This window comes from Panulirus ornatus, chromosome 9 (genome assembly GCF_036320965.1).
Source record: "Panulirus ornatus isolate Po-2019 chromosome 9, ASM3632096v1, whole genome shotgun sequence".
In the NCBI taxonomy this organism is placed as follows: domain Eukaryota; kingdom Metazoa; phylum Arthropoda; class Malacostraca; order Decapoda; family Palinuridae; genus Panulirus; species Panulirus ornatus.
In genome coordinates, this window is record NC_092232.1 from 49351815 (window position 1) to 49367312 (window position 15498).

The 15498-nt window shown below is 38.8% G+C and overlaps 1 protein-coding gene across 1 annotated transcript in view; it reads right to left on the reverse strand.

The window, feature by feature from the left end:
* Positions 1-9631, reverse strand: part of LOC139750406 (DNA-dependent protein kinase catalytic subunit-like) — a 254167-nt gene extending 244536 nt beyond the window's left edge. The window contains exons 1-3 of the mRNA XM_071665164.1: positions 9459-9631; positions 4428-4540; positions 3405-3582 (exon numbers count right to left, since the gene is read on the reverse strand). Of these exons, the coding sequence (XP_071521265.1) occupies positions 3405-3582; positions 4428-4540; positions 9459-9627 (460 nt within the window). The 5' untranslated portion in view covers positions 9628-9631. The remainder of the gene's footprint in view (positions 1-3404; positions 3583-4427; positions 4541-9458) is intronic.
* Positions 9632-15498: the final 5867 nt, after the last annotated feature.

Sequence of the window (15498 nt, forward strand, 5' to 3'; positions counted from 1 at the left end):
TCAAGTAAAGATTTAAAGCTAGAACCACCATGAACCAAGATGTGAAAGTAGTATTCCATACAAGGATGGGTCAATCCTTTCAGTAAACACAGAAACTGTCCACAGAAAAAGAAATTTCAACATCTAAAAACATCTTCCAGTTTCTCAGAGGTAGAATTAGCTAGCTTGATACATATGATTATTCTTATCTCAGCTGCCACCTGTATCACATACTTATCAGTTCTACGTTCATCCAGAATTGATCTCAACCATATACCAAATTTTCTTTTAAGTATTTCTACTTATCCATGCATATCTTTTTATTTCCCCTAGCAGTACATTGGATTATAATTCTAGCTTCCTTGTTGGGTTGTCATAAACTTCTGTTTCATTTATTTTCTGTATGTTCCATGGTCTTCTTGAAGATTTAATAACTGCGAGCTTATAGTACAAATTAGAGTATATATACATGGCTAAAGGTGTTTGAGAACTGGAATGTGTTACCTTGTTATCAAATACGGATGATATGAAGAAACAGGTACAAATAAAAGTAAAGGTTCCTAAGGAGTGTAAAGAAAAGTGACTATGATGAACAAACAAAAATGAACGAGCTGATTCATATGAAGCCACATGCACTCTTTGCAAGGATTATTTGAAGAACTGGGCCCCCCAGTCCCAACCTTGTAAGGTAACAAAAATAGCAGTGTGCCTAACTCCCTGCATAGACTCACTACACTGCTACCCAACAACAGAAAGTAAAGTAAAAATGAGTTTAAGAACAACAGAAAAAGTCTCTCTGAGGCACTTAACAAGGTGTATGGTAGGGCTGTGACTGATTGTGGTAAAAGGAATAGTGGACCCTTGTTGGTGAATAACAAGCTGGGTTATGGGAGGGAAGATGGTGTTTGGATCATATCTTTACACTTGGGTAGGTAATAGAGACATTTTTGGAGAAAAAAGGGGAAGTTTGCAATATCTATGAAAACTGAAAAGGTATATGATAAAGAGCACATTGAAGCACTTTGTGAATTTCTGATTCAATATGGAGAGCATGGAAAACTTCTGAATGCTATTTGTTATTAGCTTTTATAATGAAAGCAGTGATAAGACAAGGACCAGTTTGAAACTGGAAGTATATCAAAGATATGTGATATCAGTATGATAATTTCGTGTTTTTATGAACAGGGTACTGAAGGAAACAAGTGAAGTGGGGGATCATGCTGTTACTTATGCACAAAGAAACAGAATAAAAGTTACTTTCCCCCCCTTGCCCCCTTCTCCAATGTTCCCATATGTTCTCTTGTCTTACACATGTTATTTACCTCCTAAAACATCTTTTTATCCTCCCTAAAGTTCAATGATACTCTCTCACCCCAACTCTCATTTGCCCTCTTTTTCAACCCTTGCACCTTCCTCTTGACCTCCTGCCGCTTTCTTTCATACATATATCTCGAAGTCATTTGCACTCTTTCCTTGCATGTGTCATCCAAATGCCTCTCTTTTCTCTTTCACTAACAACTTTACTACTCTGTAAATACAATAATACCTGCTGACCATTTTTCCTACTTACATATGTATACATGACTTTATCCCTCTTTTTAAACCAGATATTCCCAATCACCAGTCCTTTTGCAGCATATAACACCACAAGCTGTTCATGCTGTTCATCATTTCCATCACTTTACTGAATACCCCATGGCACCCAATTGTACCCTCAACTGCAACATTACTCAACTTCATATTTAAATCACCCAACATTAATATCCAGTCTCTAGCATCAAGACTGCTGACACACTCATTCAGCTTCTCTGAAAACACTTGCCTCTCATGATCCTTCTTTTCATGGCCAGATGCATAAACATCAATAATCGTCCATCTCCCACCATTCACTTTCAATTTTATGACAATAATGTACAGCTCACTTCCTTACACTCTTTCACACACTCCCACAACTCCTACTTCAGCAGAGGTGCTACTCCTTCAGCTCTTGCACTCTCACCAGCCCATGCCTTTACTCCTGAGACATTGCCAAACCATTCTTACCCTTTACCCTTGAGCTTTGTTTCACTCAGAGTAAGAATATCCAGATTTCTTTCATCTCTCCTTTCTTCTCACCGTGGATACATCCACACGTTTAGACCTCCCAACCTGAGCCTTCGAGAAGGATATGCACTCTCTGCTTGGCACATTCTCCTGCTCCATCTTTTAGAAATTAAAAGACAAAAAGGGGAGGGTTTCCAGTCTCTTCTCTCCTGTCCCCTTCAGTTGCCTTCAACAACACACAGGGAATACATGTGCATAATTCTTTCTCCCATATCCCACTACTATTCTGGTGTATTTTGGCACTTGTACAACAATTTTGGCACATCTTGGGAATTTGTTGCACAAGCAGCTGGAAATGCAAGCCTCATCAAATTAATTGGCAAAAAAAAAGGCTTTCCTCACTCATACACTTTCCAGCATAACCACAAAACAGAAACACACAACAAATTATCCAGTATTCTAAGCTTTAACTCCAAATTAAAGGTTTTCCTTACCCTCCTGGCAGCTTCACTTATAGAGGGGGTACTTGCTGGATGCTTACGTTTTGAGGTGATTAGTACATTCATAGAATTATCCAAGTGGCAAACAATATGTCCTTATTCAGTGAATCTATCTATCCATCTACCTGTATCTCTGATGCCTGTTCCCATAAATAGTGAACTCCAGTACCACTTCTTAGTCTTTAGTGCCTCGCCCTTATCATGTCACTGGTATAGGGCAATTCTAATGCAGTGTTTGCAGGAGCTCCTAACTAATGTTCCTACTCACTACTTCTACCTAATGCTACTCCCTTATGTTTCTACCGAATGTTTCTACCTAAATCTCCCTCCCAAATGTTCCTACATACTACTTTTACCATTTTGCCAAAAGTAGGGCTAGGACATAGTGTTCACCACAGGAAAATCAACTTATGAAGAGCAAGCTGTGTGAATTAAGTGTTGTCAAGTGCTGTGTATGAGAAGGATAGATTATATATTTGCAGAAAGAATGCCAGTAGTGTCAACACGTGGGTGAGGCAGAAAGAGAGGATAGCTACCTGGATCAGAGGGGTGCAAATTAACATTCACAGAAGTCCTGGCTCACTATGTAGCTGTCACTACCCATCCTGATACCCAGGTGGGTAGTACTGGTAATATACCTCCCTGCTAGCTGGCTACCTACCAACTACTACCTACCAATGAATGCTATTAGGAAAGTGATGCAGTGATCAGCGGGGCATGGGCTGCATCAGCACTGCATGGGCAGGTGGGGTCATACTGTATCACAATGGTTCACATTATGGAAAAAAGCAGGGAGTAACTTAGGTGCTTGTGCTATACCAAAATCACTACATCCAGCTGTGCTGTATCCTGACCTATCTGTTCTTGGATAAGATAGCTCACCTCTTTGTGCATCCCTTCTTGGTAAGTTTAGATTAGGATTGAGGACCTTATGTATATGTTTATAAAGGTACTCATAGAGCTGAGGATCATCATCTAGTCCTTCTGGGAAGTGATGAAGGTACAAGGTGAGTCCTCGTAACACTCCAGCCAAAGCAATGAGGTCCGGCTTGCTACCAGTCTGTTAAAAAATGTAAGATTACACAGTTGACCTTGCATACTAGCATCATGTAATACCTTAAATATTTTGCTGAATATGTCTACAATCATAGAGTACTTATACTCATAGGAAGATGCAAATAAAAGTTATGAAAAAGTTATTTAAATTTTTTTGGGCTGTGTTTACATTTGACACAACTACCTTTTGAAAAATATGTACTTAAAAATGAAGATATCAAAAATGAGCATCACTACCATGAAGAATTCAGGTGATTTAAAAAGCACTTTTCTAAATCAAAACATCTGCAAAACTTAAAAACAGCATATGAAACAAATAACCAAAACAAAACCATTTTTACAAAAAACTGACTGATATCTTTTTATTTTTCATTCGTAAATCAAATATGGTACATTAAGTGGTTCTGAAAAATTAGTCAAAGAAGTAAGATTATTATCATTAAGTAAAATCCAGAGTGCTTCTGTGACTTAATTTTTCTTCTCTGACATCACCATAATATTTTTTCTTTGTTTTCCTTATACATTTCTCAATCAAAATCAACCAAAGTGCTGAAGTGACTGGATTTTTCTTCTCTGACATCACCATTAAATTTTTCCTCGTTTTCCTCATTATTCTTTCAAATTTCTACATCAAAATCTCTAGAAATCTATAGCTTCCGGCAAGATAATTTTTTGAGCAGTGTACATTCAATATCTTCATTCAAGAATTCAAGATAAAAAATTCTTATTGTCCTATGAAACCTATAAAAGAAATATTACTACCTTAGATGCATCCAACACTTCAAAACAGTCAAACTGGAAACTAAGTTTAGGTGCAAAGTTGTTAATCATTAAAGTTCATCTACTCACATGCTTTGCCAGCTGATCTTTGAAAACTTTAAGTATAAGCGACACTTGGTGGCGTAAATTTTCAGGGTAGGTTTTAGGAAGCATTCCTAGCGTCCTTAACTGATGATATAGTACTGCAAAAATAAAGGGAAAATAACATAAATAGCTCAAAAAGAGAAATCTCTAAATAATCATATTTCCTTTGATTTTAACCAGAAATCCTTGTAATGTATATCTTTATTTTCTTTACTAAACCAGTAGCAAAGTGGGCAGCAAGATAATAAACAGAGAACAGATGTAAAATAGTACATGTGCAAAGTAAGTGTAAGTAAGATAATAAACAGAGAACAGATGTAATAACACAGAATATGTGCAAGGTAAATGACATGGCCATCAAAACATTTGCTTTCTTTTCAATCCTCAGTGCCATTTAAAGTAAAAACAATACACTTACTTGAAAAATGCATTCATATTACTTCTAAGCATATTCAGTCAAAACAGACAAAAAGTCTGATGGTTACTTGTTTCTGTTTTCCAGCATGATTCATGTTTGTGTTAAATATCATACATATATCATTGAAAGAGTAATTTGCAGAACTGATGAATGTGGGAGAAAGAGAGGCAGCAGTTGTTACATGAATGGGTATGGAAGATAGAAGAAAAAGGATACAATAGCAATAGGGGAGGTAAAAAGGATAACAATGAGGTCGTAGATAAGAAAGGCACCCGAAATGGATGGGATTACACCTGAAATATTGAAATGTGGAGGAGATGCATTTGATATGTAATTTACCATGAAAGCAATTGTTCTTTTATTCAAAGGAAAAGGTGCTATGGATGTATGCAGAATTACAGGGGAATAAGTCTGTTAAGTATACCAGGAAAAGTGTATGCAAGAGTGTTGACTAACTGAGTGACAGAAGTAACTGACTGCAGGAAAAGTATGGAGCAGGATGATTTGAGGGAGGGTAAACAATGTGTGGATCAGAAATTTACAGAGTGAATGCTTGAGAAAAGTATCTAGCAAAAGGTGAGAAGCTGTATGCAGCTTTTATGGATCTGGAAAATGCGCATGACAGTGTCGGTTGGAATGCTAAAGGGATGTGTTAAGAATACATGGGGCAGTGGGACAACTGTGGATGGTGTGAAAGCCTTCTACAGCAAATGCATGTGTAAGTTTTTTTTTATAAATGTGGGTATCATCGTGGCTTTATAACATATAAAAACATATATGTATGGATGGAGTGATAAGATAGGAAAGCAAAACTAGGGAAAAGGGGTCCAGAGATGGAGTAAAGTGGTAATGTATGTTGACTATTGACACGCTTGTTTACAGATGATACTGTGTTGTTTGTTGAGACTGAAGAGGAGTTGCAGATGATTGCATATTTGTTTTACGTGTGTAAGTATAGGCAATTGAAGGGAAATCCGAGTAAAAGTAAAGTAATGGCGTCTGCAACGAAACTAAGAGAAAGTATAGATTTTTCAAAGCCCTATAGAGTAAGAGAAGAAAGTGAACTATACTGTGTTATAAATATAGGAGGAGAAAGACTGGAAGAGGTGACAATTTAAGTATTGGGGAGCTGTCTTTGTGATATGGAAGAAGAGATAAGGGTAAGGGGAATACAGAATAGAAAAGTCATTAAGTCCCTCAATAAATAAAGAAGGGTAGAAGTATAAGTATGGAAGTGAAAGAAGGATTAAGGAAAAGCATACTCCTCCTGATCCTAGCCTATGTAATGAAACATGGACATGAAATGGCATAATGAAAGAAGTGGGTGTACGAAAGCTCTGGCATAGCAGGAAGTGAAAAGGGAATAAATCATGGGGGGGGGGGGGGGGGTAGAGGGTGAAAAATAATACTTTGATGTGGTTTGGAAAGAGAGCAAGATGGGGTTTACAAGGATAGTGCACAGTAATACAATTAAAGAATGTGGTATGACAGGGAGACCACCTGTAACATAGGAAAATAGAATGAAAGAGTACTGGAGGGAGAGAAATGGTAGAAAAATGCAAGGAATGTTGAAACAGAGTGGAAGAATGATGGAGGGAGAGAAATGATGGAAGAATGCATGGAATGGTGTATGTAAGGGTGACTCGTAAGGATAGGGAGAAGTGGAGACTCTTTTGCCATGGTCACCCTTTGATACGAGTTTCTGGTGGGAACAGGTGCCAAAAATATAGATGACAGATAAAATACAAAGAGAAATATAAAAAATGCTATACATTTTTGGTCTTTATTACAGATAAAGATAAGCACAGTGGGATGTAATTACCTTCTGGTATGGTAGATGATGATCTGTAGGTTGTTAAGAAAGAAAACATTGAAGATGAATAAACTAATAAGAAAGGTACTTAGATCTCTCCTTAGACTAAGGCATGTGTGATTGATAGTGGTTACCTAACTCCCTATATCATGTCACAGGGCAGGTAATACGATATCCAGAAAAGAAGGAAAACATACTGGAACAAAAAACAGACCAGACTGCAATATTCAAAGACTTCTGCAAAAACTTCCTTTATTCAAAGGAGTGTGATAACCTCTCCTTGTCATCCAATGATAAGTCTTTCTGGTCTTTAGCTAAGGGCATCGCTACCAACTACTTACGTTGTATCTTTCCTTCAATTTTCCATTCTGACATTACTACAGCTGTCTCTCCCATTGAAAGAACAACACACTTTGGTTGCTGTTTCTCCTCTAGCTCAGCCTTGGATGACTCTACTATTCCTTCATCCCCTGATGCTTCTCTTACTAATACTCTGCCCCTAACCACATTCTCTTTTTGGACACTCCAAAAAGCACTTCCCTCTACGCACCCATGCAAAGCTTATGGTTCTGATGGCATCCATCCCTGTGTACTGGGAGAATGTGCCTCTGAACTTGCATCTGTCCTAGCTCAACTTTGCCATTTCTGTTTAAAAACCAGAACTTTTCCTTCTTGGAAACATGCACTGGTACAACCCTTCCTAAGAAGGGTGACTTTTCAAACCCATCTAACTACTTTGGTGTTGCTTTGACATCTACCATTTCCAATGCCTTTGAATCTCTCCCCAACTTCCATATCCCTAGACATCTTAAATCTAATAGTTTTCTCTCTAATCACTAGTATGGCTACCATAAGGCACAATCCACTGGTGATATTCTTTCCTATCTTACCAATGTCTAGTCATCTTCCCTGAAAAATTTTGGAAACTGATGTAGTTGCCCTTGACATATTCAAAGGTTTTGACAGTGCTTGGCATTGGGATCTCATCTCTAACCTCTCTTCTTTTAGTTTCCCTCACTCACTTTACTCCATCATATCTAGCTACCTTTCTGGCTGATCTACTTCCTTGGTTGTTTATGGATCAACCTCCCCATCTTTTTTCATCAACAATGGTGTGCCTCAAGGTTCTGTCCTATCCCCTACACTTTTTCTCCTGTTTATCAATAATTTCCTCTGTTCCACATATAACTAAATGCTGACAACTTAACACTGCATTCCTCCACAACCCTCAATTCTGCTCCTTCCTCTCTCAATTGATCTGCATTTCATCTAAAAACAACTTCCTCAATAAACTCAGATTAGGACAGGATATCTCAGTGGGGTAGACGAAATCTGCTTAAGTTTAATGTCTCCAAGACCCAGCTCCTACCCATCACTCTACCAAAATTTCCTCTCTCTTTTGACAGTTCTGTAATTCCTACTCTTGACTTAATGAACGTAGTTAGTATTACTGTAGCATCCACTTTCTTGGAAACCCCACACTATGGGAATAGCTAAGTATCCCTCTAGGAACTTAAGAGTCCTGTTTAGATATTGAAATTTCTTTTCTTCTGAACAGTTATTCCACTTATCTAAAGGACTGATCTGTCTTTGTATGAAGTACTGTTCTTACAAATCGAGTAGTTCTAGCTCTGCATCCTTACCTGAGAGAGTTGAGTAAAAAGCAATGTGACTTGTAAACTCTCCCTGGCAAACTTCAAAACTTGACCCACTTGCCCTACATCACAACATTACGAAACTTTCACTATTCTAAAGGTAGTACTTTGATTCTTGCTCCTGAGAGCTGGCTGCTTCTGTGCCCCCACCACTAGGTACACCATGCAATACTCGGCAAGCCGATGCATCACAAGATTACTGTACAGCTGCTGGCAGCTCACAGTTGGCTGTTCTGATAACTTTTTCTTTTCCTACACCTCAAAGATTTGGAGCTCTCTATCCTCTCATATCTTTCCCAACAATGATCTAGCACATTTCAAGACAGGTTTTTCACTTCCTTCAAAAATTCACAACTGCTTTCCCTTGTTTCTTCTATTTCCCTTTCATTATCATTTCTTTATTTCAATTAAGCCTTGATATGGACTTTTATCTTTGCCTGAAGTCTCCACAGACATATAGAAAAGAATACCTTGACCGGAATAATATACTGGGTATTTAGGGAGGGAGGAAGTTAAAGAGAAGGGATAATTATTTAATGGGTATTGAGGGAGGGAGGAGGTTAAAGAGAAGGGATAATTATATACTAGGTATTGAGGGAGGGAGGAGGTTAAAGAGAAGTGATAATTAAGAGACCAATAATCAAAAGTCTCTCCTAGCACTGTTCATGGGCCAGGCAAATTAAGTCTGCTTCATCTGTCCATGCACTTATCAAGCATGAGAGGGCACTTGTATTTTCTGTTTCTGAAACTGGTATCCAACAACGAAACATGTAAAACTGAAACCATGCATACTGGCCCCATGCATAAAGGAGGAAAGGGCTTATGTCCTTGAAGCTGTTTTACACATGAGTTTAAAACCTTAAAGTCAACATGAGTCAATCTTTGTTTCAGAAATAAACAAAGGGAAAACTAGCTCTTTGCAGTTTAGAGTCAATGACAACCTGTAAAGTTTACCAAATCCCTACACAAAACTCAATCTTACATGCTGCAAATTCTACCCAGTCCTGATAAAGACCAAGTTGAGTTATCTAAGCACAATTACACCAACATGCTGCCAAACGACATATGTATTCTATGTAAAATTCAATTATATCATTTAATCTATGATATCAATTAATTGTGTGCCATACCTGTGGAACCTTTTGGACTGCGTATGTCAAGACAGATTCGCTCAATAAATTGATCTGCGTTCATATCTTCAATAGATATATGAGATCCACATTTCTCCAAAAGTATGCAGAACACCTCAAGTGCCACTGCACGTATCTTTGTGGAATTGTCAACATTGTACAGAAGCATGGTGTACTTCTGAAAGAGAAGAATAATACACATACTAAAAGAAATATAACAGCAATGGGTTATAGCATAACAAGTACCAAAAGAGTTTGTGAATCATCAAAATGTGCTATATCGTAAGATCCAGTTCCATGTTAATAGAGGGTTATGGACTGTAAGAGAGAGAGAGAGAGAGAGAGAAAATATATTTATCTACTCATTACATTTACTTATTTATCTATTCTATTACACTTTGTCGCTGTCTCCCGTGTTAGCAAGGTAGCGCAAGGAAACAGATAAAAGAATGGCCCAACCCATCCAAATACACACGTACATACATAAACACACACACATGCACATATACATACCTATACATTTCAATGTATACATACATATACATAGACAGATATATACATATATACACATGTACATATTCATACATGCTGCCTTCATCCATTCCTGCCGCCATCCCGCCACACATGAAATGGCACCCCCCTCCCCCCGCGTGTGCACAAGGTAGCACTAAGAAAAACAACAAAGGCCACATTCGTTCACACTCAAGTCTCTAGCTGTCATGTGTAATGCACCGAAACCACAGCTCCCTTCCACATCCAGGCCCCACAGAACTTTTCACGGTTTACCCCAGATGCTTCACATGCCCTAGTTCAATCCACTGACAGCACGTCGACCCCAGTATACCAAATCGTTCCAATTCACTCTATTCCATGCATGCCTTTCACCCTCCTGTATGTTCAGGCCCCAATCGCTCAAAATCTTTTTCACTCAATCCTTCCCCCTCCAATTTGGTCTCCTATTTCTCCTCGTTCCCTCCATTTCTGATACATATATCCTCTTTGTCAACCTTTCCCTACTCATTCTCTCCATGTGACCAAACCACCTCAACACACCCTCTTCTGCTTCATTTATATATCTTATAAATCTTGATTGCCATTTTCCACATCAGTGAGGTAGTGCCAGGAAACAGGTGAAGAAAGATCAATCCACTCAAATACACACATATATACATACACACACATACACATACATATACATTATTATTATACTATTACTATACTGTGTCGCTGTCTCCCGCATTAGCAAGGTAGCGCAAGGAAATACACAAAAGAATGGCCCAACCCACCCACATACACATGTATATACATATACATTCACACACGCACATATAAATACCTATACATTTTAACGTATACATATATATACATACACAGACATATATACACATGCAAATAATTCATACTTGCTACCTTTATTCATCCCCGACACCAACCTGTCACACATGAAATAGCATCCCCCCTCCCCCCGCGAGGTAGAACTAGGAAAGGACAGAAGGCTACATTCATTCACACTCAGTCTCCCGCTGTCATGTGTAATGCACCGAAACCACAGCTCCCTTTCCACATCCAAGCCCCACAAAACTTTCCAGGGTTTACCCCAGACACTTCACATGCCCTGGTTCAATCCATTGACAGCACGTTGACCCCACCCAGTATACCACATAGTTCCAATTCACTCTATTCTTTGTACGCCTTTCACCCTCCTGCATGTTCAGGCCCCAATCACTCAAAATCTTTTTCACTCCATCCTTCCACCTCCAATTTAGTCTCACTTCTCTTCATGCCCTCCACCTCTGACATATATATCCTTTTTGTCAATCTTTCCTCACTCATTCTCTCCATGTGACCAAACCATTTTAGTACACCCTCTTCTGCTCTCTAAACCACACTCTTTTTATTACCACACATCTCTCTTACCCTTTCACTACTTGTTCGATCAAACCACCTCACACCACATATTGTCCTCAAACATCTCATTTCCAACAAATCCACCCTCCTCCACACAACCCTATCTACAGACCATGCCTCATAACCATATACCATTGTTGGAATCACTATTCCTTCAAACACCAATTTTTGCTCTCCGAGATAACATTCTTGCCTTCCACACATTCTTCAACGCTCCCAGAACTTTTGCCCCCTACCCCACCCTGTGACTCACGTCCACTTCCACGGTTCCATCCGCAGCCAAATCCACTCCCAGATATCTAAAACACTTCATCTTCCAGTTTTTCTCCATTCAAAATCACCTCCCAAATGACTTGTCCCTCAACCCTACTGAACCTAAGAACCTTGCTCTTATTCACATTTACTCTCAGCTTTCTTCTTTCACACACTTTACCAAACTCAGTCACCAGCTTCTGCAGTTTCTCACCCGAATCAGCCACCAGCGCTGTATCATCAGTGAACAACAACTGACTCACTTCCCAAGCCCTTTCATCCACAACAGACTGCATACTTGCCCCTCTTTACAAAACTCTTGCATTCACCTCCCTAACAACCCCATCCATAAACAAATTAAACAATCATGGAGACATCATGCATCCTTGCCACAAACCAACATTCACCTCCCTAACAAAACCATCCATAAACAAATTAAACAACCATGGAGACATCATATATCCTTGCCGCAAACTGACATTCACTGAGAACCAATCACTTTTCTCCCTTCCTACTTGTACACATGCCTTACATCTTCAATAAAAACTTTTCATTGCTTCAAGCAACTTACCTCCCACACCATATACTCTTAATAACTCCCACAAAGCATCTCTATCAATTGTATCATATGCCTTCTCCAGATCCATAAATGTTACATACAAATCCATCTGTATATGTCAATCCAGATGGACATATACATATCAACATATAAACGTACACATAATACACATGCACATATTCATACTTGCCCACCTTCATCCATTCCTGGTGCCAACCCCCCCATGCATGAAACAGCATTGCCACCCCCTGTGTCATCACTGACAGTTCCAAGAAACAGACAAGAGAAGGCCACACCTCACACTCATTCTCTAACTGTCATGTGTAATGCACTGAAACTACAGCTACCTGTCCACATCCAGTCCCCAAAGACTTGGATATTCATCATTTCCTGCATTAGTGAGGTAGTGTTAAGAACAGAGGACTGAGCCTTAGAAGGAAAATACTTACTTTGCCCCCTTCTCTATTCCTTCTTTTGGTAAAGTAGAAAAGATGCAAAAGATGCATGTGGCATGAAAAAGGTGGGAGGTGGGCAGATTGGAAAGGGTAGTGAGTGGTGGGATGAAGAAGTAAAGTTGTTAGCGAAAGCAAAAAGAGAGGCATTTGGGTGATACTTACAAGGAAGGAGTGCAAATGACTGGGAGATGTATAAAGGAAAGTAGCAGGAGGTCAAGAGAAAGGTGCAAGTGTTGAAAAAGAGGGCAAATGAGAGTTGGGGTGAGTGAGTACCATCAAACTTTAGGGAGAATAAAAAGATGTTTAGGAGGGAAGTAAATAATGTGCATAAGACATGAGAACAAATGGGAACATCAGTGAAGGGGGAATGTGGGGAAGCGATAACAGGTCGTGATGAAGTGAGAAGGAGATGGAGTGAAAGTTTAGAAGGTTTGCTGAATGTGTTTGATGATAAGGGCAGTGTGCAAAGTGAAAGGGTGATGGAGAATGGTTTGGTTGAGAGAGAAGAGGTAATGAAAGCTTTCAAAAAGATGAAATCCAGCAAGACGATGGGTTTGGATGGCATTGCAGTGGAATTTATTAAGAAAGGGGGTGACTTTGTTGTTGATTAGTCGGTAAAGGTACCCAGTGTATGTATGGATCATGGTGAAGTGGCTTAGGACTGAAAGAGTGCATGCATAGTGCCATTGTATAAAGGCAAAGGGGATAAAGGTGAGTGTTCAAAACTACAAAGGTAAGAGTTTCCTGAGTATTCCTAGGAAATTGTATAGGAGGGTATTGATTGAGAGGGTGAAGGCATGTATACAGCATCAAACTAGAGAAGAGCAGTGTGGTTTTAGAAGTGGTTGAGGATGTGTGGATCAGGTGTTTGCTTTGAAGAATGTATGTGAGAAATACTTAGAAAAAACAGATGGACTTGCATGTAGCATTTATGGATCTGGAGAAGGCATATGATAGGGTTGATAGAGATGCTTTGTGGAAGGTCATAAGAATATGACCTTTCACCAACCCCTGACTATACTACTAAGACATTTCCAAACCATTCTTCATCTTTATCCTTGAGCTTTGTTTCACTCAGTGCCAGAACATCCAGGTTTCTTCCCTCAAACATACTACCAATCTCTCCTCTTTTCTCATCCTGGTTACATCCACATATATTCCAACAACCGTCTGAGCCTTTGAGGAGGATATTACTTGGACAGGATACCTCAGTGGGGTACACAAAATCTTGTTAAGTTTAATGCCTCCAAGCCCAGTTTCTACCCATCTCTCTATCGAAAACTCATCACAGCGCTCATCTCTCCTTTGATGGTCCTGTAACAGCACCTCTTGACTCAATGAACATACTTGGCATTACTATAATATCCACTCTTTCTTGGAAACCCTACATTACAGGAACAGCCAAGTCTGCCTCTAAAAAACTGGATGTCATCTTTAGATGTCAAAACTTCTCTTCTGAACAGATGCTCTGTTTATACAAGGGACTGATTCGTCCTTGTATGGAGTACATGGAGTGCTGCTGCCCACTTGTGAGCCCACATCACTAGCTAAAACAAGCAACCTTCAGCAAAAAGGCTGAATCACATGATTATTGTATGGCCATCAGCAACTCAAGGGTGGGCTGTTTTGATACCTCCTTCTTTCCCTACACGTAGAAGCTTTGGAACAATTCTCTGTTTTCACCTGCAAAAAGGGCTGCAGTGCCTGTGCCAGGGAACTTTGTTAGTGATGAGGATAATGAAGTGCCATTGACTGTCAGTGATAGTAAACTATGCTTTTAAGTGTCATTATTGCTATACTGACATTGTTTTCTGCTTACACTATCTGCCCCTCTGCAACAGACAAGTGTGTAATCATTACTATGAGTGAAATCAGATAAATCTAATTTTAAGAAGCTTTTTAGATACAGATTATCAAAGCCTTTGATAATTTTGAATACCTTTAGTAGATCACCTCATAACCTTTCTTTTCTATGCTAAATGGATACAAGTCATCTAAACATCTCTCTAAGGATTTGTTTTAGTACAAGAATCACTTTGGTAGCTCACCTCTTTCCTCTCTCCATTCTCTCTATGTCTTTTTTCTAGTAGGTGGCAAAAACTGAACAAAATATTCAAGTCACAGTTGCACCATAAGTTGGCAAAAAATGAGTATAATTTTCCTAGACTAGACTTATAGTCCTACCTATAAATTCATGATTTTTTTTTTCACTCTTTTAACTGCTTTTGTACACTGCTTACTTGGCTCTATATCACCAGAGATTAAAAGACCCAAGTCTCTTTCCTCATTTACCTTTTGTGGTTCAAGAAAATTCATGCTGTAGTCTGCATTTTTGTTTTTATTACCAAAATGTAAAACGTTGCACTTATCAATAATAAAATTCAACTGCCAACTTTGAGCCCAGTGTATCAGTTTATTTATGTTCCATTCAATCTTTTATAAAGATTCATTTCCCAACTTAATATCCTCTGCAAATTTTGATATCTTACAATGAAGCCCATTATCAATATAATTAGTACGTATGAATATGAGAAGCAGTCCTAAGAATGATCCTTGTGGCACACCACTTGTTAAGTCTAATCATTCTGAGGCTTGACCATTAATCACTACTGTTTGTTTACTGCCAGTCAACCTATTTCCTAACCACAGAATTATAATCCCAATTGTACAGCGTGACTTAACTTTTGTTAGTAACCTTTATGTTGAACTTTACTGAATGCTTTTTGAAAACCTAAAAAGATGATATAAACTCCTTTACTTACATCATGCACACTGATTGTCACTTGAAAATTCAAGCAAAATTTGTGAGACATGCATGATTTTGTTAAGAACCATACCAAGACTCTTTTCTTAATGGTGGCTTCCA